A 24,447-nucleotide genomic window follows, 5' to 3' on the forward strand; every position below is an offset into this window, starting at 1 on the left:
CTCAAGGGGTCATGAAGTAGTAACTGGTAAGTCAGGGGGTCTGTTTGGTAGAGCACCTTCATGTTTTAATAATAATTTTAAAAATATCAATATTTGGCACCTGTGTATCAATAATCGTAAAGCAAGAGGAAGTGATTTGATATATCGGCATATAGACTTTTTTTCCCACCCCCAGTGACATAATGTTGACAGTTGGAGAACATTTTATTTCAGTGTTGTTCTGTTGCCAGTATTGGAAATGCCTCTGATAGATACAGCCTAACATGCTGGAATTAGTATTGATGGGTCAACACAGCGATCCAGCACCACAAGTTAGCAGAAACAGGATCGTGCTAGTTCCGGCAGTTTCCTGTATACCTGTCAAATACCAGATCAGATGTTATACTGCACAAGTTTCCAATGTCCATAAATGCCAAGCCATCAGTCACATCCATATCATAACACCCATACAGGGTTAGTAGTATACAGCTGTAAGAAATCAATAGATATTTCTGATGGAATGGTATCAGATTGGTACTCTGTATTGGCTGATACACAACCTTAAGGTATTTTTATCAGCAAGGACAAAATGGTATCAACTTAAACACCTTAAAATATGAGCTTTGAGCAAACCAAACAGTCCCATCAGTCCATGTTAACAGTTTCAACAGGCTTGACTGTACATGCTGCTGTGGGTCCAGTGATATTAATCCCATTATTTATCTTCTTTTTTTAATTAGTTGTTGCTGTGATGCTAGTTTAGGATCATTGCTCTAGAGATGTAGCACTAGGTTGGCTCAATCAGTATGTTAAGAAGAGAAGTAGTTACTGAACACGTGGCAGAGTGCTAACATTCCAACAATGAACCAGCTTGTGTTGTGTCGTTTTTGGTAATCGATAGTGTTGCTCTTTGAAATGTTCCCCATGTTCTGTTTAAGTGCTTAATATACATCATAACCTGACATTCTGTGTTGTTACTATGTGCATATGTAGTAGGATCCCCATGATCTTTAGAAGAAGTAGCCCTTCTCTTTAGAGTCTATTCAAACTGCAGATAGAATACATGAGCCACAAAGTAGACTTAAGACACAGATGATTGATATGAGAGCAATATAAAGTCCTGCTGTGAAGACAGACACACACACATTGACTCTTATGTAAATGTAACTTAATGTAAGTAACTACTTTGATCTGCTCAACAGGACTTAAAAGAGGGTGTAATGGACAATGGGTGCCATTTCCCACCTGCCTCTACCTCTATCATGTTCTTGAAAAATAGCATGTCATGTAGTTCTCCCACCAATAGGTGGCAGACATCACATATGGTCATGAAGAAAAATAGAAAACAGACTGGGCTCTCGGAAGAGGCCTTCTCCATTGTCCCACATCCATGATGTGTTTTCTGCCTTTGTCATGACATTGTGTTTGATCAGACAGTAGTAGATCATTCAGAAGCAGGTGGATTTTGGAAAAACAGAGACTGTTGTTTTACTGCACAAGGCCCGGTTCAGACTCTATTAGTAATGGGATAATAACAGAATGATGATAAATAGGAGAGTAATAATTAGTAACAGGAACAAGCCCAGACTTCACCAGCAGGGGTTAAAGTGTCATTTCTGAGGGGGAGCCCTTGTTTCATGAATGAATAGAGAGTATTTCTCCTACAGAGAGTTTCAGTGAAAGCTGCTGTGGAAACTGTTCTGTGAATTGTCTACAGCAACAATGGCTGTTTCTGGAAAGAGATGTAGCTGTTGATTTTTCCAAATACCAGAGACTGAATTACATTAATCTCTATTGAATTAGTTACTATTAGCACAGACATATATCTCAAATTGGACTACAAGAACTAATCTGCTTAATACAATAAATGTGTTCGTGTGTTTGTATGCCCGCTGCCGCTTTGTGGCGACCACAGCTGTTTAGTAAAGTCAAAGAAAAGGAGCCGTCATTCTCCCTTTGATTGGTCAGTGTGACACAGTGACTGGAAGCGGCTGTTTCAAGTTATAAACTGAAGAGTAGGCAACGCTGCTGACGATGAAGCAGAGCTGTGCTCCGGTGGGCTTTAGTCCCTTGGCTTATGTGTCTTACATGAAACATATGACCTATGTAGAGGAGGCCATACTACAGGCACGTCTCCAGGGCCTGACAGGAAGTAGCCTGCAGATGCGTCCACAATATATCTAATTGACATTATTATTGCATAATATTAGCTTTAATGTACATATGGTGGAAACAGATACTCGTATGTCGTTGTTGTTTTATTTTGAAAGAAAAACTAGGACGTTCATCTGTGTGAAAAAACAAGGAACCGCTAAAAAGAGAAAAAGACAAAGCGGAAGTGAAGAGGGGATTTCTCTCTTGCCCATGGGCGTTCTCTCCGTAACCAAGGTAACGCTAGCTTCGTGAAGACAGGCTCCAGCATTAATAATGCTAGCTTGGCTAAGACACCAGCTAACTAACAAAGCTAGCTGTGTGAATGGTGCCACGCAGCCACTATTCTGTCAAACCTCTCTGAAGGGAGTTAACGCCAATTTGCCTGAGCAAACACGTCCATTATTGTTAGCATGTTTACGGACGAAGCCCTGGACTCAGTGAGTATCCAGTCTCAGTGGAGGAAATCTCAGCAGTCGGCGCAGGAGTCGGTATGTTTGAACAACAGTGTGAACTTTAGCTCTCAAACTGCTGTTAGCGTGAACCACAGTGTGAAATGTTCTTGTTGAATAGATTACTGAAACAGTACTTTGAAATATGTATTTTTCCATTAGTGAATAAACAAGCTGTTCTCAGAGGAAAATAAGGTCACAGAACACTGTTTGGAGCAAGAAAGATGGCAGGGTCCGCCACATATAAACAAAGTAAAACAGTGTTGTAACAAAAATCAATATTCCAGCACACACCGGGATAGACTTACACTAATTTCTTGTCAGTTTATTTAAAACAGTATTGTGTTGTCCTTTAAGGTCAGATTGTTTATTCAGGCATGAAAGCTAGAGTTTGTTTATGCATTCAGTCAATGAAGATCTTTCTCTTCTGATTATAATTTATTCCTTAAAATTACATAGTGCCCCTGTGGGTAAATGGGCCTTTATTTGCTGGCATTTCAGAGAGGCTGTCAGACCAAAGCGGTGCACAGTGCTGAGGCAGAGGTCCAGACAGTGTTGACTACCATCACCGGTACCCAAACGGAGCCAAGGCACCAGGCTACAGAGCAGCTCCTTCAACAGAACCACAGCGGGCCGGAGCCCCCTGGCCTGAAGGACTTCCTGCAGCGGGTCGAGGACAGGGTCATCAGAGAGCTGGTGAGAAATGCCAAGAGTCACGCTTTCGATGGATTCCAGGTGAACTGGGAAGATCACAGTAATCTGGTAAGCAGGACCAATGAATCCAACAAAAATGGTGCCAGCTTTGTAAGCCAATAGTTTCAATTCATTTTGCAGCAGTTTTGTGGACACAGACTCTTCATGGATAGTTCTTTTTTTGTACTGTAGGTTTCATGCCTCCATTGCCTTCAACATCCCAGCGCTCTAGAGAGAGGCCTTCATGTAACCAGTGTGTCCTGGAGTTGTACAGGTGCAGTTATCACCTGTGCCTATGGACGGTATGTCAGTGTTTCATTTCATTTAAAATGAAGGTTAAAAATAATTAACAAGAAACATCAACAAGTGTTGTAGAAGCTTTCCTTTTGTCATCATGTGGTCAGTGTGGTTCATATTTGTGAGTGTGTGCTTTTGATGGGCAGGATCGACGATGGAGACTGGAGCACCGAGAGGTCATATGTCTGCACGTGGAACCTGGACCGTCGAGGCCTGAACCCCAAACAAGCTGATCTGGTCATTGATGCTCCCACTGCAGTCACCGCTCTGAGCTGTCACCCCAGCCAGCCCGCCCTCATTGCAGGTACATCGCTCGTCTGTGTGTCAAATCACAAACTGATTACAGACTCTTTCTGCAAGCTTACAACCCTGGATCAGACCAACTTGGATACAAACATCTCATCTAAACTTCAGGTTTTCTAAAGTAGGCTGATTTTTTTTTTCTACCTAAACAAACTAAATAATCAAACTCTCTTTGTTTTCATGTCTGAATCAACTGAATAAACAAACTGACCTTAAAGGACAACACAATTTATACTGTTTTACTTTGTTTATTGTGGCGGACCCTGCCACCTTTCTAGCTTCAAACAGTGTTCTGGGACCTTATTTTCCTCTGAGAGCAGCTCGTTTATTCACTTATGGTAAAATACTTATTTCTGAATTTGTATAATTACCTCATTAATATCGAAAATATTTAAATTCTCAGTTTGAATTTCTTCTCTAAGGTCCCTGCAATAAGTGTTCATTGGTGATAAAACCCATTTAAGTTCTTATAAGATGCTTATTAACAGTAATAAGACTAAATATGTGTAAATAATAGCATAATAAACATGTTTATTGTGGGATTATAAGGCAGTTATAAGAAACCTGTCAATTGTTTGTAGACGCTTCAGAACGTTAATGAATACTTTGAGTTTCTTATAATTCTTTGTATATAGCATTACAAACACATTTATTGAGTTTAAATAACTCATCTGTCATCATTAAAACTACTGATCTTGTAAAAATCAGTGGAGCTCAGAATAAACTTGTTTTAACTGTGTTTCACTGAGGTCTGTGTCTGTCTCTGCAATCACACTGAGGAGAGCTCTGTGTGTGTGTGTGTGTGTGTGTGAAGGGGGTCTGTACAATGGAGAGGTTGTGGTGTGGGACACCAGTCGGACTCAGGATCCTATACTGGTTCAAAGTGGGATGTCAGCAGACAGCCACAGAGAGCCTGTTTATCAGGTGAGTCAGCACAATCTGTTTTGCTTTCTATTCAAACACTGCTATTTTCCCATCAGCATGGTCCACTACTGATACTTGATACCATACTTGGCCTGTTTGATTCCAGTGTTGAGCATTAGTGTCTGGAGATACACCTTGTGTTGAGCTCAGCTGCAAGAATAAGGGTGCTGTTGTATGCTGCTGTCTGTCATTATGAAACATTTTGTTACTGTGGAGAGAAGACGAATAAAGAACTTGTCTGCAACACTTCAACCGTGTGTCCTCTGTGTACGGTGTGTGTAGGTCGCCTGGGTGCCCCTGCAGAAGAAAGGAGAATTTGGGGTGCTGAGTGCCAGTTCAGGAGGAAGGGTGCTGCTGTGGACCATGGACTCAGACCAGGGCCGGTTGGTCCTGATTGATGCCTATGCTTTGGTACGACAGCAGGTTCCTCACAGCAGCTGCACTAGCTTCAAGGTGAGCCTCAGGATCGTTCACTGTTTACTTTACATGCATTGAAATGGAAAGTGTTTTGATGGCATATGACTGTAAATGCAGGAACTGTATCAAAGTGATGCTAAAAGGAGCAAAAAACTCTAGTGGGTTCATCTCTTCATTTTATCAGCATGGCTTGAAGAATGTCCAAAGTCATTAATAAATATGTATAAGAGAATACAGACAGAACAAGAACAAACTGTAATACAATTTAAAAACTGTGAAAGAAGAAGCATCAGCTCATTCTTGGCAACATGACTGATCCCTGTTTACGAAGTGTTTCAGTTCGAGTTTAAAATGAAAAAGAAAAAAAAAGCAGTTTGTCCAAATGAGGATTCATCTAAAGACATCTTAATTTAAACCTTATCTCCATGTGTCACTTAGTGCAACCAGGTCAGCAAATCTGGTTAAATGATGAAAACTTTACATATTTCTTAAGAACAGGACAACAATGAGATATTACTGGCTCCCCGTCTGAAATATTAATTGCTTGATTTGTAAATCATTATGAGGTTGTTGTTGATGCTGCTTTGTCATTGTGAGGGTGTTAGCATTTAGCTGAAAACACTACCTCACAGAGCTGCTAGCATGGCTGTGGACTGACGGAAGAAGTCACTGGACTGAGACGGAGCTACTCAATTAATTTATGTTTCAGTAAAATCGATCAATCAATCTTTATTCGTATAGCGCCAATTCACAACAAAAGTCATCTCATGACCCTTAACAAGTTGAGCGATCTAGACCATACTCTTTAATTAATTTACAGAGACCCAACATGTCTCCTATGAGCAAGCAGTTGGCGACAGTGGTGAGAAAAAACTGCCTCTTAACAGGAAGAAACCTCGGGCAGAACTGGACTCAATGGTTGGCGGCCATCTGCCTCGACCAGAGAGAGACGGTGGGGTTCAGTCCATGTGGGGTTCACATGGACTGTGAATGCTTATTAGGTGAAGAGTGATCGTCTTTAGTTTAATGAATGGAATTATTTGATAACAGCACAGATATAGAGTGAATAACACGTGTAGCTTTGTGTTGCCCATAGGCCCGAGGCAGCAGCACTGTGGGTGTCACCTCCCTGGCCTTGTCTCCCTGGGACTCTGACACCTTCCTGGTGGGCTCCGAGGGTGGCCTGCTGCTCAGATGTTCCTTCTCAACCCAGACACCGGCTGCAGCGCCCTCCGAAGGCCACAGTGTGACACTGAGAGCCCCGGCAGTCTTCTCATTTAGGCCTCGCAGTGGCCCTGTCCACTCTGTACACTGCTCCCCTTTCCACAGGTCACAGCTCTGCTCACCCACACATGATCATTACTGAAGTGATCAGCAGACATGTTACAGGTGACAGAAACAGTGTCCTGACATGTGTCTCGTGTTGCCTGCAGGAACCTGTTTGTGAGTGCAGGGACTGATGGTCTGGCCCACATCCACTCTCTCCTGCAGGCCAACCCGCTGCTCTCTCTCAGGGTTTCAGACTCCTACGTGTTCCAGGTGCAGTGGTCACCAACCAGACCGCTGGTGTTTGCTGCAGCCACCGGACAAGGTACAACATGAGAACATTGTATAAATACTTAGATACACTTAATTTGGTGTTAGGCCATGTTTTTATAGTAGGTCACTGCTGTGATTCATATCTTTCAAATAATTAAGTGTTATGTGCTGTTCTATTAGGAGCTCCCAACCTGATATGTTGTGCTGTGTAACTGGACCATCAGTACGTGAGGATGCAGACAGAGGTATCCTTCTCGACTCTCACACCGTGTCTCTCTCTAGGTGATGTGCAGATATTCGACCTGGGCCGCAGGTCCCTGAGGCCAGCAGCTACCATCGAGCCGGGAGGTGTGGGCCAAGCTGCAACTTCTTTGGCCTTCAACTGTCAGAACCCTAACCTCTTAGCAGTGGGGAGGACAGATGGGACAGTTGGCGTTTGGCAGCTCAGTGGAGATTTGATGGAGCAGAACCCCAGAGAGAGCAGCCAGCTGGAGCAGATAGCCAATCAGGTGGTGGGATGAGACATACCACCCTGGGACAGTTGAAGTCTGCTTCATATCTCTAATTTTTGTGATCTTTTTTTTTTTCATGCTCACATGTCAAAGAACTACATGACAGTCATTAAATTGTGGAAGTGGAATTAAAACAACACAGTATTGGTTTCCAGTTCTAACCAGTAGCGTTTATTAAAGCACACTGCAGTTGTTCAGGTGTTGTTACAACATTATTGTTACTATAAGGTTGTTAAATTCATCAGAAGCACAAGCTAAAACAGCTAAAACAATCACATTCAAATGCAGACAGATTTACTATGCTATCATGAGAAGCACGAAGAGTTAAGGGTAGAGCGAGATAAATAGTACAGATAGTTGTTAATAGTGAGTATTCCTAGTGTCACAATCATGCAGTTTCAGCCATGTGTTCGTGTTGAAGTGTGTGTGTGGGAAAACGCATCCCGATTGGTCACTGGTGGGCGAGGGATCAGTTGACAAAGAGCGAGCGGGTGAATTCGACAAAGTCGAAAGCTGTCGGCAGCTCGCGGCCCTTGCTGTCGAGGAACGGCTTCATGTGTGAGAGGCAGTAATCTGCCTGCTCCTTGGTCAGGTTCTGAAAGGGAGAAGAAGACAGTTAGACCTCCACGAAGACTCCACAATCAGACTGAATCCACAGAGTGAGCAGTGAACACATCTGACCTGGTAGAGCTCTTCTTTAGTGACGTAGGGTTTGTTCTCAGTGCTCAGAGCTCGGAAGGCGCTCTCTATCTCCTCACTGGACTTGACGTTCTCTGTCTCGCGGCTGATCATGAATGCCATGTACTCCTGCAACGACACGTTGCCATCCCTGCAACAACACATTCCTCATAGTTAGGCAGCAAACACAACAGTATTCAAAATACCATACAGCCATACTGCTGACACTTAACACCCCTAATAAAGTCATTTATTAAACATGTGACAGACCTGTTGGGATCAACAGTATCCAGTATGGACTCAAACTCAGGATCTGGTTCGCCTTCTTCCACCATGGGCAGGTCGTAGCCCAGCGAGCGTAGACATGACTTGAACTCTTGGTGGTTTAGACGGCCAGACTTCTCCTTGTCGAAATGCCTGCAAATTAACAGGTGTAGATGAGAATGTGACTTGTCAGATCAGACACGGTAATATGTCAATATGAAGTCAGGTCAGAGACACTCACTTGAACATCATGCTGAACTCCTTCAGAGCCTCCTCTGTCACTCCAGTGGTGTTCCTGGGAGAGAAAGATGGAGGAACATGAGCACAATGCAGCATCAACACTGCCTTAAATTTGCAAACTTAGTAGTGTCTGAATTCCAGGGATTCCATGTTGGTGTGTACCTGGCCTGTATTTGTTGCTCCAGGTTGTGCTGCATTCTCATTCCCAATTGGTCTAGCTGGTCCCACTGCTGGGCCAGGCCCACTGTACTGTGCTCTGTGTACTTGTTGTCCAAGATAAGCGCTTCCTCCATAGCTGCACCCAGGTCTTCAATCTTCTTTAACTGGCTGCGCATAGCCCGGATTTCCTGGTGCTTACGCTACACACATACAAACAAACACACAAAATACATCAACAATGTGTCACATGGTGTCCAGCCTATACCTCAACTCAGGATTCAGCTAACAAGAACTTGTTTTTGGACTACTTGTCCACTGGGAAAGTAATACTTGAGATCTTTTACTCTGACACATATCTCTAGCAGTGTTCAGCGATGCATGATATGGACTTTCTCCCAGCTGATACCAAGAACTTTTCCTTGCCGATAAGACTAAGATGTAGTGAACAAAGATGGATGATTTAATATTTCATAGCTCTAACAAAATTTGTTGGGTTAAAATGCAGACTTTCCCCTCTCTCTGAACCCTTATGGTACATTTTTTTATTGCAAATTACAACCCTGTTGTCTGCCTCCGAGCCACCGGCGACGACATGTTTGACTCTCCAGTGTACACTGCAGGGCTCTACCCAACGGCGCACTGCACTTCTCCTTCTCTGTGTTTATTAGAGGATCTTACACTAACTGCACACTGTCACCTTCTTAGGCCAGGGAATATATCCCTAGTTAACATGTAGTCATTTGCAACGGTGAGTGATATTTACCTTGGTGGCCTCCAGTTGGGACTCCAGGGTACCAGACTCTTCCACCATACATGACCTGACACCAACAAAAACTAATATTAGAAAAGAAGCAGCAGAGTCTGGTAAAACTACTGCATTCACTCTGACACACACTGTTAGGAAGACTCGCATCCTCTACATCCAGTATTTCCACCAAACCTTTCTGAACCAAAATTAAATGGAGTGTTTGAAAGTGAAAGTTCATGGGTGTAAAATTTGGCATGTCACTATTGTGACTAAATATCTTCACATTTGAAGGTGGACCTATTTGCTGTCTTTACTGCCACAGAGTGGAGCTGCATTCATGCCAGGAATCTACTGGTAACCCAAACCATGCAAGGCAAGGGCTACTGGACACAGAGGTGGAAACTGCAGCAGTGCATTAGTACTTCATGAATATGAAAGTCAGTTTTCTGTTACAGAGGATGAATAGTGCAACCTGCACACAAGCTGACAAATAACCCACAATGACCCAATGGGACCAGATTACACTACATTTCTCTTTAATTACTCCAATTGCACTGTTCAGAGCGTGTGTTTATGTACAATGGAAGCCAATAATGAGCAGTTTCCATCCCTGAGGTGCACACAGTAACAAGGTGACAACTAGCCAGTCCACTGGTTAAAGCAGTGCTGACTGCAGCCTGGTGCTCTTGAGTCTGAGGACCGGGTGAATGTTAGTATAGCAGGAAGGTACTGAGCACACCAGATACCAACATGGTGTTTTTAGATTGAAGTGCATGAGGTCACACAGCCCTGGCGGCACTATGTGTGTCAGAATAAGCAAAAGAAAATAGAGCAAGGCTTGAAAGAGGTTGACCTTCCAGAAAGATCATCAGCTACTTGGTACTGATAGACACAGATAACCCGTCGATAGGCTATGCTATTCAAAGAGAGGATGGGGAAGGAGGAAGGACCAGAGATTAAACATCAGACAAGAAAACGGAGCAACAACACAGGGAATATGTCAGAAAGTAATCATCTACATCAAGAAGAAATAAGGGGAACATGTTTTAGACCGGTCCCGTAATACCCCTTTTCCACTGGTCAATAAATCCCACTTTTTTCACCTCGGCTCGACTTTGATCTTAACGTAAGACCTGGGTAAACATACTAAATGCCGCCGCGAGAAGTGAGGACTCGTCATCAACATCCGGTGGTGGTGCGTAAATAAGGAAGAAATTTGGGATGCGGCCTATTCAAGGACGTTTGATTACTGGACACAGTGTTGGAGGTGGAGCCCCGTTCATTCCTACGAAAGCTGCTCAGTGGTGTGTAGAAGCCAAAAAAGCTCGACTTCCCGGTGATGAAAATACCTGGATCTTCCACTTTAGCGGCCGGCTAACTTGAATTGAGATAAAATAATTTACTCGTGCGGCTCTTCTAGACTTTGCAAATGTTATTAGACCAAATGGCGCAAATTGTAAGAATGAAACAAGTCATTTTTCGGGGGTTGTGACGGTCAAAATAATTCCACCAATTTCCACCATTTTACAGACAGTTCTTTCACAATGGGTCTATTGTTGCTTTCTCTTCTGTTACAACTGTTTTCGGCGCATTTGTGACACCAGTGACGTACAACGTAACGCTTCAGATAAAATCACAGCCTTGCCTGTGGGAAGTGGGAATGGGGTCAATACGCGTTTTTTAGCGGATGTACCTGTGTTTAAAAAACACGTGTAGACCCGCTAATGTTGTTGGAAAAGCAGCATAAGTGTGACCATTTCAAATCAACGCCCAACTTTGACATCACAGACTCGCCTTCATCATCACATCATACTCACAACCACACACACATAAAAAAAGAGATATTAACCCATCCAGAAGATAGGTCCTGATGAGCACAGTAATCCCAAGCACCAGCGAGGAAGCAGCCAAGAGGAAGGGAGGGATGGAGAGAGAGGGAGGGAGAAACAAATACACGTTAATATGAGGTAATGACGCAGCAATCATTGCAAACAACTCAAAACATGACAGGCTAACACTGTGGTCAGTGGTGAATGTGTTTGACAGCTTCGCTTTGAAACTGAGAACGGAGTGTTCGAATGTCACGTTTGTGCAAGAGAGCAAACACTTCACCAGTGAGCATGCTGAGCTTATCCAGTGGCTTTACAGAAGACAAACACTGCAGAAAGCCTCTTCACACACCTGTGTCATAACCTAGTAAGTCAACAGCTAATGTGTGACTATCACACAGCTGAGACATTTTTATCTTTAAAAACACACATTCATGCTGGGTGGAAATGTTGATGTATGACACAGATATCAGCTCTTCTTTATAGAGATGGACTGTAAAGCCTTTAGCCCAGAGGTGTAAAGGTTCAGCTAGAAGAACATGTCCTCTACCTCGTCTCCTGCAGCCACTGGTGGAAAGCGTTTGCGTGCTGTGCGAACTCCTGGCGCAACTTGTCGTTTTCCTCCTGCCTCCTTTGCTCCTTCTGCAGCTCCAGCTCTCGCTCCTACACATTTACAGACAGAAAGACAGAGACAGCAGCAGGGTCAAATACACTGAAAACTAGCTGCAACTTCTGGATATATACAAATATCTAAAACTCCCTGAAGGTCCAATATTATTCTAATTTTCTAATTCATACTTTTATTATGGATGCTTACTGGAAAACGTTGACATGCTTTATTTTCCAAAAAACACGCGATTAATCTCATACTCTAGTCACCCTCTATCTGAATGCTCCATTTCAGTGCCTGTCTCTTTAAGGGCCCCCTCCCAAAAAGCCCAGTCTGCTCTGATTGGTCAGCTCTCACAGGTCTGAGCAAGCATTGCCATTTCCTCACCAGCTCTGGCTGTTTTTTCGTAACCACGGCCAAACTGTGTAGTGAGACATCACATCCTTATGGCAGTGCTGACGGTACATTTAAAAAAGGCACAGTTTCTGAGTATGGGCTGTGTGCATTTCTCTATGGTTGAGTGTTCTGATACTTTCACAGTATTTATATATGAGCCGTAGTATACATGATTCAAATGTCCCATACTGTAGAAAGTGACATTTATTGACCAAAAAAATCCTTGCTAACTGTAAATGACATATGTACGGGGCTAAAACACATTGTGGTTCAGGTATGTTGGCTGGAGGTGAAAGATGCATTTGGCTTACAGGAGAAAGTAGACTGCATCTGTAAATAAGAATAAACATGTGTATCTAGTCTTTAATGTGGAGACCTTGATGATCTTCTGCAGGTTCCTCCACGTCTCCTCCAGGGCCTCCATGGTGAACCAGGTGTAGGGGTTGGACACCACCTGGTAGCTCTTAATGTGATTGTCCAGCTCGGCCAGCTGGTTGAAATCGGCCTGAGCCGAGCTCAGCGAGGAGCGGAAGGCCTCGTGGGCCTCACGCAGCGCCCGGATCTCCTCCAGAGAGTTGCACCTCACTGGGTCTGTCAGATCCTCCTCTGCATTCTCAAACCAGCTGTTGAAGGCTGATGCTTTCTTGGCAAATGTCAGGAATAAGTCCTCAACCTGGAGTGGGTGTGGAGAAGATATGATCCTTAAAACAATTCCAATTTACTTGATATTGCCTGAGGTTTGTTAAAATGCTTCAGCTGTATTCAAGCTTTGATTTTGGACAAAATCACTTCACCACAGGATGCTCTAACAGCCTATTTACCTTTCTGAAGTGCTCCTGAGCCTCCAGAAGCTTCTTCTTGCGAGCTGTTGAGTTGGACAGCAGCTGGTTCCAGCGCTTCATCAAGGCAGCGTGACGAGCTTCGATGGCTTTTGATTGAACGTGCTTGGCAGCCAGCAGCTGGTCCTTGAGAGCTGTAATGTTGGTGATACCCTCCTGCTGGAAGGCCTGGAGACCAGCATCAAATGTCTCCTGCAGACAGAAACAGACAAAAGATTTTTGTCAACGGAAAGAGTAACAAGTACTAAGGAAAGGTCGAACATCGTTTCAGAGGATGGAGTACCTGCTTGGTGAGCAGAGTCTGCACAGAGGACAGGTCTCTGCCATAGTCATCAGTCTTCAGGCTGTTCTCTTTCTCACCTAAATACAAAGCACATCCACAGGTTCAGAAGAGATGGAGATAAAGACACACTGAATTCAGTTACACTCAGGTCTGGCTTCCCCAACAGTTAGCAAAAGAATAGTTTCATATTTGGAGACATGAACTTACTTGCTTTCTTATTAATAGATACATGAAGGAACTATTTTATTCATCCATTATGTGCTTCATTTCTGGCTACAGCACATGTTGCCAGATGCGTACAACCCTACAAAGCTATGAGCGTGACTAAATAGCACTAATAAACAGCATCTTCTTCCTTTAGCTATGGCGGTGAGGTCACTGTGGTGTGCTCTGAAAACAGGACGGTGGATTCGGAGGAAACGTTACATATTATAAGTATATATTATTATAGTAGAAAGATTTTAGCCTGTGGAGGATTGAAGCCTTCTAGTTATAGAAACACAGTCCCTCCAGTATTTAGAAAATCAATAGAAGTCTCTTATTTTGGAATGACATTGCTCTTATAGAAAAGGAAGACAGAGGTGCGTACAGATCCAGGACTCCACCACGTCAGCCTTCCAGTTGAACTGCAGGAAGGCGGAGTTCTCATCCAGCTTGGCCTTCCTTTGAGCTGCTGCCCTCTCCAGCTCAGACACTTTGCCCCGCAGAGCCGACATCTTGGCACTGATGTTGTCCACATGATGGTTATTCTGTTAGAAACACAGAGGAACCATTGGAAATTATAATCAGGACTGTTGCCTCGCTACTGCATAAATCAACATCAATGAATTTTTTTAGTGTTTTTAAAAACTTTGTCTTGATGCTTTAGAGTAGTACCTTCTTGATAAGCTCCTCTCCATTAGCACACACATCGTTGACTCTGTCCCTGTGCACAGTGAAGTCAGTCTCAAATGCTTCATGCTTTTTCAGCAAACCCTGTTGAGGAGAAGTGTTTCCTTGACACTCAGTAAAACTCATCACTTCTTACAGTTCAAAAACACTTCATTTACTGTTCTATAATACAGAGGGCTGTTAGAAAAAAAAGCACCTGCACAGCAGCCAGCGTATCTCCATAGTCCTCACTCCCCACTAGATTCAACTTCTCATTAATCCAAGCTTCTTCCTCTTCCACATTCGCCACAAACTGCTGGTACTCCAGCGACTCCTCCAGCCTCTGTCCCCTGGGAGCACACACACACGTTGTTCATTTTTACACACCTACTTCCATCTATGCGTCTGCCTGGCAGGCTGTGTGAAATTCAGCAGGCTTACCTTGCTCCAGATAAGTCTTTGAGTTCCTTCCAGTGGTCGACAAACTGGGCAAGCCTCTGCTGGATCTCCTCCTGGCCGATGGTGTTGTCATCAGACAGCTTCTTCCCAGTATCCAGCACCGACTAAGAGCACACACAACATGGTAACCAAAGATAAACTAGTTCCCAGTATGTTAAGGAGATCATATGCAACTAACACAGTTTTAATACCAGGTCCAGGTCAGTTATACAATAGTCAGAATATTGCAACTCATAATACTGCTATGCTATTGTAGCCTCATTAAGTTGACAGATGGGGCCACAAAGCATTTAATATGATAAACATTGATATCTGGGCTTGAAATATGGTATATCAGTATATTCATGTTTTCTTACAGGTTTAAGCCTTGAGAGGGACACAATACGCAGTGGATCAGTAGATGAGTCTGTTACCTGAATGGCCGGCTCATGGGCTCCCAGCTCAGCCTCCAGCCTCTTGTGTTTCTTCCTCAAATTCTGTACTCCTGTCAAATCACGTCCGTAGTCCTCCGAACTTACGAGCAGCTTCTTTTCTCTGTGTGGGGTCAGGGCAGAAAACAAAATATGCTTAAGTTATGTGTGTCTTACAATAAACCAATAGAAGAAAGGAAAAGATCATCTCATCCCCTCTCCACCATGATTCCTTTGCAGATGACTCTCTTACTTGATCCAAGACTCTTCATCATCCAGGTCCCTGAAGAACTGATGCAGACGGTGGGACTCGTTGAGTTTAGCGCGGCGACCGGCTGCCATGCTCTTGATCTTCGTGAAGCGGCTGTTGACGGCATCACGCTTGTCCTTCACCTGTGATGTGTCGAAGGCGTTGCTGGCCATCAGACTGTCAGCCTGGCCGTTCAGATCTTTCAGACGATCCTGCAGGGAGCAGAGAGGAGGTCAGAGGCTCTCACGGTGACTCTGGATATATGAATGTTCCAACTCTTTTTGTTACCAGTATTTTGTGAAGACCAACTGCCTAGGTGGGTATTTTGTATTTTTTTCCTATTTGTGATGAGTCTAAACATTTAGTAATGTTCTGAAATAAGGTATTGCGTGTTCCCTGAATTACAGCTGACCCTTGTGTGGAGCCATTTGTAATAATGAGTTTCATACCTCATGGGCAGAAATGTCAGCCTCCAGAAGCTGGTGTTTCTTCAGCAGGTTGTTGACTGAAGCCAGATCTTTGCCATAATCCTCAGAGGCAAGAAGAGCTTCCACCTGACAAACAAACGCGTCAGACCTTGAGATTACCTGCTGGACATTGCTGTGTCAGAGTTTTTACACACTTCTCTGAATGCAATTTCTCACCTCAGAGAGCCAGAAGTCGAAGTCCTTGATGCCCGTGTTGAAGTTCTGCTGCTTGTTGGCCTCTTTGAGTTTCTGGCTCTTTTCTGCAGATTTGTTGACAAGGAACTGCCACTGTTCATCCAGAGCATTGAGGCGTGCCTAAGGAATGGATGAGTCATGTTTGAACAAAGTTATTTTGACTTATTTTGACATGAAAACACTAACCCTAACCCACCTTCTGGAGAGCTAAATGGCCTTGGTTTATTACCATAACCTTCTTTGGAGCAGGCACGTTAATTTTGTTCACCAGTTGCTGTCATATAAACTATAGAGCTACCAACTCACTACCTGTCTGAAATTGACATGAGGATTGATGTGAAGTTCTTTCTTGTTGTTCAGCCAACTCATAGGAATCAACTAGTTAAACCAGAGTAAATTCACCAGCAGCAGATGACATTGTAGCCAGTGAAATTAATAATTAATACATTTTTCAATTAAAATTAAAAAACAAAACGATTAACCGTTCAACTCTACCTTGTAGGATTTTCTCCTTACTGGCCCAGTACAGTTTCCAGTATGCCTTATGAGCATCTCTCCTATCTCTAGCCTGAACTTTCTCAAGCTCTTACATGGTTGGTCACAGATTTGTTGTCCTGACCTGTAATGTCTTACTCTTTGCCCTTGTTTTTTTTTTGGACTGTAAATCTAATTCTGCTGTTGAGCCATATCTGATGTGCCTGCTGAATACCCAACTTTTAATGAATATTTAAAGCTACTACAAGGAACTTTCATTTTTTGTTGATTCTGGTGGCCCCTTCGGACAAAAGATGACGATGGTAAACTTTGCATTAGTGCCATGCCACCAGACTACAGAGCAGCATCTTTCCTCAAGCTGTGAGACTCCTCAATCATCTTCAGCACTCCGCCATAAAAAGATTGTTTTAATTTGATGACTTATCTGACCTGGAGAAGTTGGAATTGGGCCTGGTGACAGGCATTAAGAATAATTATAACAGCTATTTAGAAACAGTCAATCGTCTCGCTGATTGCCTTCTGTAGGTCATATAGAGGCATCAGTATCGAAATGAGACCAGTTAAAAGTTCCTCGTAGTATGTTTAAGAATAAACTTGCACTTTGTTATACAGCATTCACAGTATGCACACATGATGAATATACCTTGACTGCATCCTCACTGCCGGCACAAGCTCCTCTTTGGATCAGGGCGTTGCCGGTATCAATGACTCCACGGATTCGGTCTGCGTTGGCATGTAGCTCAGCCTCAAATGCCTGATGTTTCTGATGCTTACTCTGACAGCACACAAAGAGGCAGGAAGGAACATGGACACAAAATGAGAACCACGGGGTGGACAGGATCCTGTTTATGGTGTAAATGCTCAGAACTCTCCTTAAATTGAGAGAAGTCATTTAACACTTAGCAAAGCTTTCATCCTTGCATTCTTAAGCAATTAGTTTGACCACCAATGATAAACAAACCTTTATCCAAAGCATAATGAGGCTGACATTAATGTCAAATGTTAATTAGTTTATAAAATTGTTTGGAACTGCAAAACTGGAAGGTGGAATATAAAATAATTACTTCAACACAGGACACGGACCATGACAGACAGTATGTCGGACACTGACAGGACACGACAAACAAGTAAACATAAAATGGCAGTGGCAATATAGAGGAAAACATCTGCAACAGCGCTAACTTTGAAAAAAACTTCAAGAATCACTTCAAAGTTGCTTCATGTTTGTATTTTTTTTAAATTTACATTACCTTCTCAGCTGGCCTACAACACCCTCTTTGTATATACTTTCTTCAGTATCATCATACACAGCGAGTTAGGGACCACTGATTGCTTCTCACAATTTAGAATGTATCAGCTTTACAACAGTGTCATGCTCTGCTTGCTGTGCTATGACTGTACCTCAATTACATTTCCAAGCTAATTTGATTATTTTGACTGTGGAATCAAACATCTGAAGCAAGTTTGAAGATAACCCCCTCAAGAATTAAAAATAATGATGGAAGCCACACCCAACAACTAGTAGCCTTCTATGACAAAACAAACCTAGAATGAAATACAAAAATGAACACAGCAATAAGCATTTTTTTTTTTTTAAATTAAAGTAATTAAAACCCAGATGGAAAAGAAGCTGGCACTAAACGGTGCTGATGAGGGACAAACTCAAGATGGACGGAGTGCTTATTCTACATCGTGTCTACACACACAGCAAAGACGTGGACACATGGAGGAGAACCTGCTCGGTTGTTAGTCAGCTGACAAACTACTTAAACTTACCAGCAGCTTGGACAGCTATAAAAAAATAAGACAGTGGGAGAAAAATTCAGTCTCACTTCAGACAGGACACAGGGAGGGATTTGACATTGTTAGAGAAGAGTATCATCAATAAAACAAGACAAAGCAGATAAGCAATTTTAATTTAGCCAACGACACACGACTGATATCTTTTTAACCCCCTGCTCTAGAATCAGTTACCATCCATGGAATGGTACTTGTAATATTTACAATCCTTGAAAAAAAGAATCAAGTGCCATCTTTTATACACTCACACTCCTTTCAAACTAGCTCCATTGCGCTGAACTTCTGAGTTAGACCTGTTCTAGTGGAAGCCAATTATGTACCTGGATGTTGGTCGGGTCCTTGTAAGACTCATCAGTTGCAGTCTGAAGCTTCTCGCTGATCCAAGCCTCAATTTCGTCCACATCCCTGCTGAACTGCTGCAAGGTCTGGGATTCACCCAGCTTGGAACGCTTTTCGATCATCTGCGCCTTCAGGTGGCGCCACCTTACAAACATCAGAGTTTGAAGTTTAAAAATAGAGCCCAAACACAATTTTTTTTTTTTTTGACAAAGGTTGCCTTTAGTTTGCTTACTAATTTACCTAGTGGTTCTGTCCTGTCTCAGTTGAAAAGCTAAGAAAAATATCTATCCTACTGCTACCCTAGGAACTGGTTTGGATCTTATCCCTACTCAGCATTTAGAGAGACAGTACCAGTGTAGTTTCAAGTATCATCACTCACATTGTCAACTCAACATCAGTCAGGGTGCATGTATGGAGTAAAGGAAAAGGATTCATATGCTCTGTTTTATGTTTTGTGTCCTACCTGTCGAGGACTTCCTTGCGGCGGTTGAAGATCTCAGGTTTGGCATAATGGTCAGCTCCAATCAGCTGTTCAGCAAAGGACTGCAGAGCAGCAATCTTCTCCTCCTGTACAGCAGGGCAACATTTCATCATTAATGGAACACTATTGTGATCAATTTTCAAGCTTTTGCTGAGCAGCAAAACGTCTTACTGACCTGCACGTTAATGGCCTTGTCAAAGTCTTCATGTTTCTTGATGAGGGCCTCCACACTGTCCAGGGAGTCACCCTTGTCGTCACTGGCGAGGAAAGCTTCTCGAGCTGCCATCCAGTTCTCAGCCTGCTCACAGTCCCTGTTGAAGAGCTACAGGGGGACAAAGAGAGTCAGCAAGTCAGTGGAGGTTCAAAGACATCTGTCAGTGACGACACAATAACTGTTTCTAATGGGGCATGCCGTGGGCTCAACATACCTGGAGCTCAAGGCACTGGTCTAACATCATGCGTCGCTGCACCCAGGCCTTCTCCAGGTCAGCACGCTCACGGTCTAGAGCCTCAAGTTTCTGCTGAATCTCGGGACTAGCATAGTGGCCTCGCACCAGCAGCTGCTGGCCGAACTGTTCAAAGGCGTGGAAGGTACCAGCACGAGCATCGATCTCTGTGCGATGTTCCTGAAAAGATGGAAAAAGAAAAGAAAGATGGATGGGCAAAACATGCAGAGACAAAGGCATCAATTTTGTACAGAAAAATAATAATAATTCAATACCTGGTGTCTTTCCAGAAGGGCCTCGGCTCCAGTCACATCCTTGGCAAGCTCCTCTGAGGACACCAGTCCTCGGATGCCGTTAATCCATGACATCAGATCTCTGTGTAAAGGTGAAGAGTTATAGGCAAAAAAATACCACAAGCACACTGTATCCCATTTTCACTCTAGTTCATCACCTGAACAAATAAATCTGACCATAGCATCCAATTGCTGTTCTCACCTGAAGTCAGAGAGGAAGCGCTGCAGGTCGTGGGAGTTGCCAAGCTTGTCTTTGCGCTGGTCAGCACGTCCTACCAGGCTGCTCCAGGCAGTGTTCAGCTCGGTGCATTTCTCCTGGATGTCATCCACTGCTTCAGGGTGGGACTGAATCAGACGCTCTGCTGTCTCCCCAAGAGAGTTCACCTGGGCAGGCGAGGAGGAATAATGAGGAAATGCCTCAAGAGACTAAATACACTTACACCAGAGATTTGGTTGTAGAGCCACTATAATCTCACATTTTGACTAAAAGATAATCTAACCTTATCACCCAGGGCTGCCAGGTCTCTCTCAAAGCCTTCATGTTTGCGCTGCAAAGCCTGGACACTGGCCAAGTCGTGACCATAGTTGTCAGTGTTGAGGGCCTGGTTCTTCTCCTCAATCCACTCTTTGGTTTCATCAGCATCCCTGAGCAGGCACAAACACAAACACAACTTTGGTCAAATGATGTAAAATGAACTTGGGCACTTGATCAAACATCTGGTGGTGTTTTATGTGCAAGTAAGCACATGGTTTCAGTTTAAACACTGCACTGTATGAAATACAATTCTTAGACTTTAGCTATTACATGTCACCTAAACATCTTGATTCTTATAAGAAGTAATTACTACAATGCTGCCCACTAGTTGCTGGTTTGAGGAAAACTGGGTTATTAGTGTATAAAACCAGCAAAACTAGGCACATTTTCAAAAGGAAGAGATGACATTCTTCCTCGAGTGTCATTCACAAGCAACACATTATTCTTCAATTCAAAACATGAGGGGTTTGGTTTGCTGCTATAGCCCCACTTAGTCAAGTAAACATAGATATTGCTGTGTAACTGATTTTAGTCTTTTGTCTGTTGACTTTTTGACATAGCTTTGACCATTATCCCTATTATCATACTGAATTATTATTTTTTGACTTTATCTTTTCATGTGATATTGCGTCCTCGTTTCTTGTTGGGAAAAAGTGTATATCGTTTTGTTTTGCTGTAAGCAGTTAGTAGTGAGAAAATCTTCCATCCGTCAGACATAATTTCAGGCAACACAATCTTTGGTAACAGTTGCTATAAGCAAACTGTCATGTTGATTGAAAAAACATATTTCTGAAGATTTTTTATTGTGGATGTAAACAAGTGGGCTAGCAAATTCTCTTATGAAAGCTTGTGTTCAAATGAGAAGTCTCAAATAATAGTCAGGTCATGGCGATAAAAAAACAAAGGCCAGTTGGAAGTTAAAGCTACGTAAATAAACATGAAGGGGGTAGAATGACCTGAAATTAAATTATATTGACTTTGACATCAAGACAGGTTAGGTAAAAATGTAGCTTAAAAAGTTGATCCAGGTGATCATGTAACCGCCACCTCTGGAAAATAAGGCCACTGTTCTTTCTCTCAAATCCAATTTTTTTTCCACAACAAATTTGGTTCTAAAGAACCAACTATGTTATAATCTGGAATGGGATCTGTTCAAGGCCAACATTGTTGCTGTATCACCCCGCTGAACCCAAGTGCCAAATTTGTGACCCAAGTTAGAATTGTATGGCTCTGGTAACTTCATGTACATGAAAGTGATGCTTAACGGAGCTTAGTGTAGATGATGTTAAAGACACCACACCATGTGTTTTCCTACAGTCTTTAGTTCTTACCTGTGGAATCGCTGCACCTCATGGGCACTGCCCAGCATGTTGCTCCTATCTTCAGCAAGCTGCTGCAGGGACCGCCAGCGATTGTTCAGCTCCTACACACAAAAACAGTCAGCATTAAAAAGCACTCCCCACTCTTCAGAGTTTGCGAAGCCCTTCTGCGGCTTGTTAATTCGAGTTTTGGTCTTAAAATTTACAACAATTTGCATTATAGTACATGAACTAAACATACCCTAAAGAGGGACTCAGAGTGATTGAGCCATTAGCATTAAACAGCAACATCAGATAAACTTTGAGATCATTATTTTAAGGTAAGGGACGCCAATTAAATATGACCATGCAAGTACAATGTGTACTAGATGTGCGTGTGATTGATAAGCACAGACAGTGATGGACAAACAAAGGCAGGTGCATGATGGGGGTGAGATGCACAGGACTGGATACATGGTAAGAACATTACAGAGAATGAGGTCAAAGAAAATAAAAGGCAAACAGGATGCTAAAGACGTAATTTACGTAGTATGCCAACAATCATTCATACTACAGTCAACAAAATGGATGATAACAAGACAAACAGATGCCATGAGAAACAAGATGGAACCAAACCAAACTGAACACTCTAGTTTGAGTCAGGTTTCAGAGAACAGGACAAGACTGATCATGTGACACCATGACAGAAACCATGACGACGGGGTTAGTTTTCTGACCACAATGCAGGACAGGGGATCTAGGGTGGGTTGGGGTCGACTAGTTAATCTTACCTTGATAGTATTAAAGTTAGCCGTTGTTTGAACAGCCAAGCGTATATTCTATAGTCAACAAAACATGGTAGAAAGAGGTGGGGAAAAGGAGGACAAAAACAGAAAAACACCACACCAGTCAAGAGTAGTATGGAAACTCTCAGGGTTTGTCTTTGTCTTCTCCAAAGACCAACCAAGACATTACACCAATCAGGACAGAGTCAGAACTGCAACCATGGCTGGAGCTGAACCAGCCCCACACATTGAGTTATGATGAATCAAACAAACCATTTGGAAATGACTTGAGACATCTCGAGACATAATTTTAAATTTCAGGGAGATTTAAAAGGCTTGGGATCTCTCAGCTCCCAGTTGTCTCGTCAATGTCTAATCATATTCCATGCAGATATGTAACATTAACCACATGCCAGTAAAATGTCTCTGGGCATGATTGCAGTAAATTCAAGAAGTGACACACCAGTATCAAACATCAACCCAATGCTGAACAGTCATGCACAGTTACAGTATCAGGTCAAGATTGACAGTCTGTCAGATCTTTGCAGTTGATGCATTTTTTCTAAAAATACATAAAACAATTGAATGCTGGAATGTATTTGGTTGACACAGATAAAGAGAGTTAGAGGAAGCTTACCTTCCATGGAGAAGCAGTCTTGGAATCAGCTTCATCCTGTTCCAAGAAATAGGGCATGACACATAAATGTTATTGTTGTGATATTTAAAACGTTTCCTAAATATCAAGCAAAATGTATGTAAATTACAGAAATGATTCCAACCTTGCCAGGTGCAGCACCAAGCATCTCTTGTTGCTGCAAAGGTAAAATACGATTTCCATTAAAATACAACAGTTAAAACATGTAAATTGATTCATACTGTTACACCAGGAGGGTAGAACTTACCTGAGCCTGAACCATGGGGGCCTCCTCAGCCATGAGACCTTCAGACTCCAGCTCAGAAGCTACTTTGTTGATGTCCCTCAGACGGGACTCATTGGCCTTCAGGTCCTGGACCAAACAAAAGAGCAACATCATACACTTTGTGTCAGACATGACATGTTCAAACAATCTCAACAAATATACAGAAGGTAAGAGTGGAGTCACGGCAGCAACAAGGAGTTTTTAACTTGCTAAGAAACATTCTCAATTTAATACTGATGCCTATACATAAGCAAATAAGAACGTCAGTGAGAAGATGGGCAATTTCTGTATAGTTATTCTTCATGCCCGTCCCTGGGTCCGATTCCCGCAAAACAATTTACAGAATGGTATGAATAATGGTAGATGTAAGTAATGGCGGTTTACTTTGGTAAAATAATTAAGGTTTCAACTTCGAATATTAGGTGTTGTAGTGGATGCCAGTTTGTTTAAGATTTTCAACTTCACTTTGTCAAAAAGACTGATAAAAGAATTGCTAAATAACATTTGCGATGAGTTATAGAAGCTAGTGGAACAAAGGGTTAACCTGAACATGACAGAATGACTTTTTGGTAGACGTCCATTACCTTCTGGAAGTCGTCAAACTTCTTCTGCAAGACCTCGACCTGCTCCAGGTCAGAGCCGACTTCTTCGTTAGTAAGGGCGCTCTCCTTCTCATTGATCCACTGCTGAAGCTCATTGGCCTCGCGGAACAACATGAACTTCTTACAGCTCTTCTCTAGCATGTCCTTGCGTTTCTCTCCCAGCTCCATCAGAGTGCCGTACCTTGGGAAAAGTCACAACCACAGAATCTAATGAAATCATGTAATGTGTCTTCAAAAGCTTAAGGTTTAGGCTTATTTTCAAAGACTAAAAATGACTGTTGATGATGATGGAGAATAAGCTTGAAAGGAATTTGTATTTATTACTCCATTTCTGGGATACAAACCAATGATTCTCAGAAACAAAATTGGAAAATCGTCCTGTAGAGCTGAAGTGAATAGCCATAGCAATTGAGAGACATTTTGATAGTAAAAATTGATTAGAATTTGACTGATTATACCAAAATTATCAATAAAAAATGTAATGATTGA

The 24,447-nt window shown here is 42.7% G+C and overlaps 2 protein-coding genes across 7 annotated transcripts in view; one reads left to right on the top strand and one right to left on the bottom strand.

Moving 5' to 3' along the window:
* Positions 1–2,358: 2,358 nt before the first annotated feature.
* dync2i2 (dynein 2 intermediate chain 2) lies at positions 2,359–7,428 on the top strand. The gene is made up of 9 exons (XM_084383410.1): positions 2,359–2,621; positions 3,084–3,344; positions 3,468–3,577; positions 3,719–3,876; positions 4,690–4,799; positions 5,082–5,252; positions 6,313–6,545; positions 6,650–6,807; positions 7,038–7,428. The coding sequence occupies exons 1-9, from the start codon at positions 2,544–2,546 to the stop codon at positions 7,274–7,276; spliced, it is 1,518 nt and encodes a 505-aa protein (XP_084239536.1). The 5' UTR covers positions 2,359–2,543; the 3' UTR covers positions 7,277–7,428.
* The window catches only part of sptan1 (spectrin alpha, non-erythrocytic 1), a 35,855-nt gene continuing 18,819 nt past the window's right edge, over positions 7,412–24,447 (bottom strand). For 3 of the 6 annotated variants that reach the window (XM_084383406.1, XM_084383403.1, XM_084383407.1), the window contains 34 exons: positions 23,941–24,139; positions 23,339–23,443; positions 23,216–23,248; positions 23,074–23,109; positions 22,443–22,490; positions 21,685–21,776; positions 20,319–20,463; positions 20,021–20,202; positions 19,801–19,900; positions 19,508–19,705; positions 19,255–19,401; positions 19,062–19,165; positions 18,580–18,742; positions 18,236–18,250; positions 17,103–17,234; positions 15,947–16,084; positions 15,752–15,856; positions 15,306–15,514; positions 15,056–15,176; positions 14,625–14,746; positions 14,401–14,533; positions 14,190–14,288; positions 13,903–14,062; positions 13,314–13,390; positions 13,013–13,222; positions 12,568–12,864; positions 11,736–11,848; positions 11,206–11,223; positions 9,372–9,426; positions 8,612–8,808; positions 8,451–8,504; positions 8,216–8,362; positions 7,949–8,096; positions 7,412–7,862 (listed from right to left, as the gene is read on the bottom strand). In XM_084383406.1, the coding sequence (XP_084239532.1) occupies positions 7,737–7,862; positions 7,949–8,096; positions 8,216–8,362; positions 8,451–8,504; positions 8,612–8,808; positions 9,372–9,426; positions 11,206–11,223; positions 11,736–11,848; positions 12,568–12,864; positions 13,013–13,222; positions 13,314–13,390; positions 13,903–14,062; positions 14,190–14,288; positions 14,401–14,533; positions 14,625–14,746; positions 15,056–15,176; positions 15,306–15,514; positions 15,752–15,856; positions 15,947–16,084; positions 17,103–17,234; positions 18,236–18,250; positions 18,580–18,742; positions 19,062–19,165; positions 19,255–19,401; positions 19,508–19,705; positions 19,801–19,900; positions 20,021–20,202; positions 20,319–20,463; positions 21,685–21,776; positions 22,443–22,490; positions 23,074–23,109; positions 23,216–23,248; positions 23,339–23,443; positions 23,941–24,139 (4,228 nt within the window). In that variant the 3' untranslated portion in view covers positions 7,412–7,736. The remainder of the gene's footprint in view (positions 7,863–7,948; positions 8,097–8,215; positions 8,363–8,450; positions 8,505–8,611; positions 8,809–9,371; positions 9,427–11,205; positions 11,224–11,735; positions 11,849–12,567; positions 12,865–13,012; positions 13,223–13,313; positions 13,391–13,902; positions 14,063–14,189; positions 14,289–14,400; positions 14,534–14,624; positions 14,747–15,055; positions 15,177–15,305; positions 15,515–15,751; positions 15,857–15,946; positions 16,085–17,102; positions 17,235–18,235; positions 18,251–18,579; positions 18,743–19,061; positions 19,166–19,254; positions 19,402–19,507; positions 19,706–19,800; positions 19,901–20,020; positions 20,203–20,318; positions 20,464–21,684; positions 21,777–22,442; positions 22,491–23,073; positions 23,110–23,215; positions 23,249–23,338; positions 23,444–23,940; positions 24,140–24,447) is intronic. The other 3 variants (XM_084383408.1, XM_084383404.1, XM_084383405.1) reach the window with 2 other exon arrangements.

This window comes from Pagrus pagrus (assembly GCF_965226575.1).
Source record: "Pagrus pagrus genome assembly, chromosome: 19".
In the NCBI taxonomy this organism is placed as follows: Eukaryota; Metazoa; Chordata; class Actinopteri; order Spariformes; family Sparidae; genus Pagrus; species Pagrus pagrus.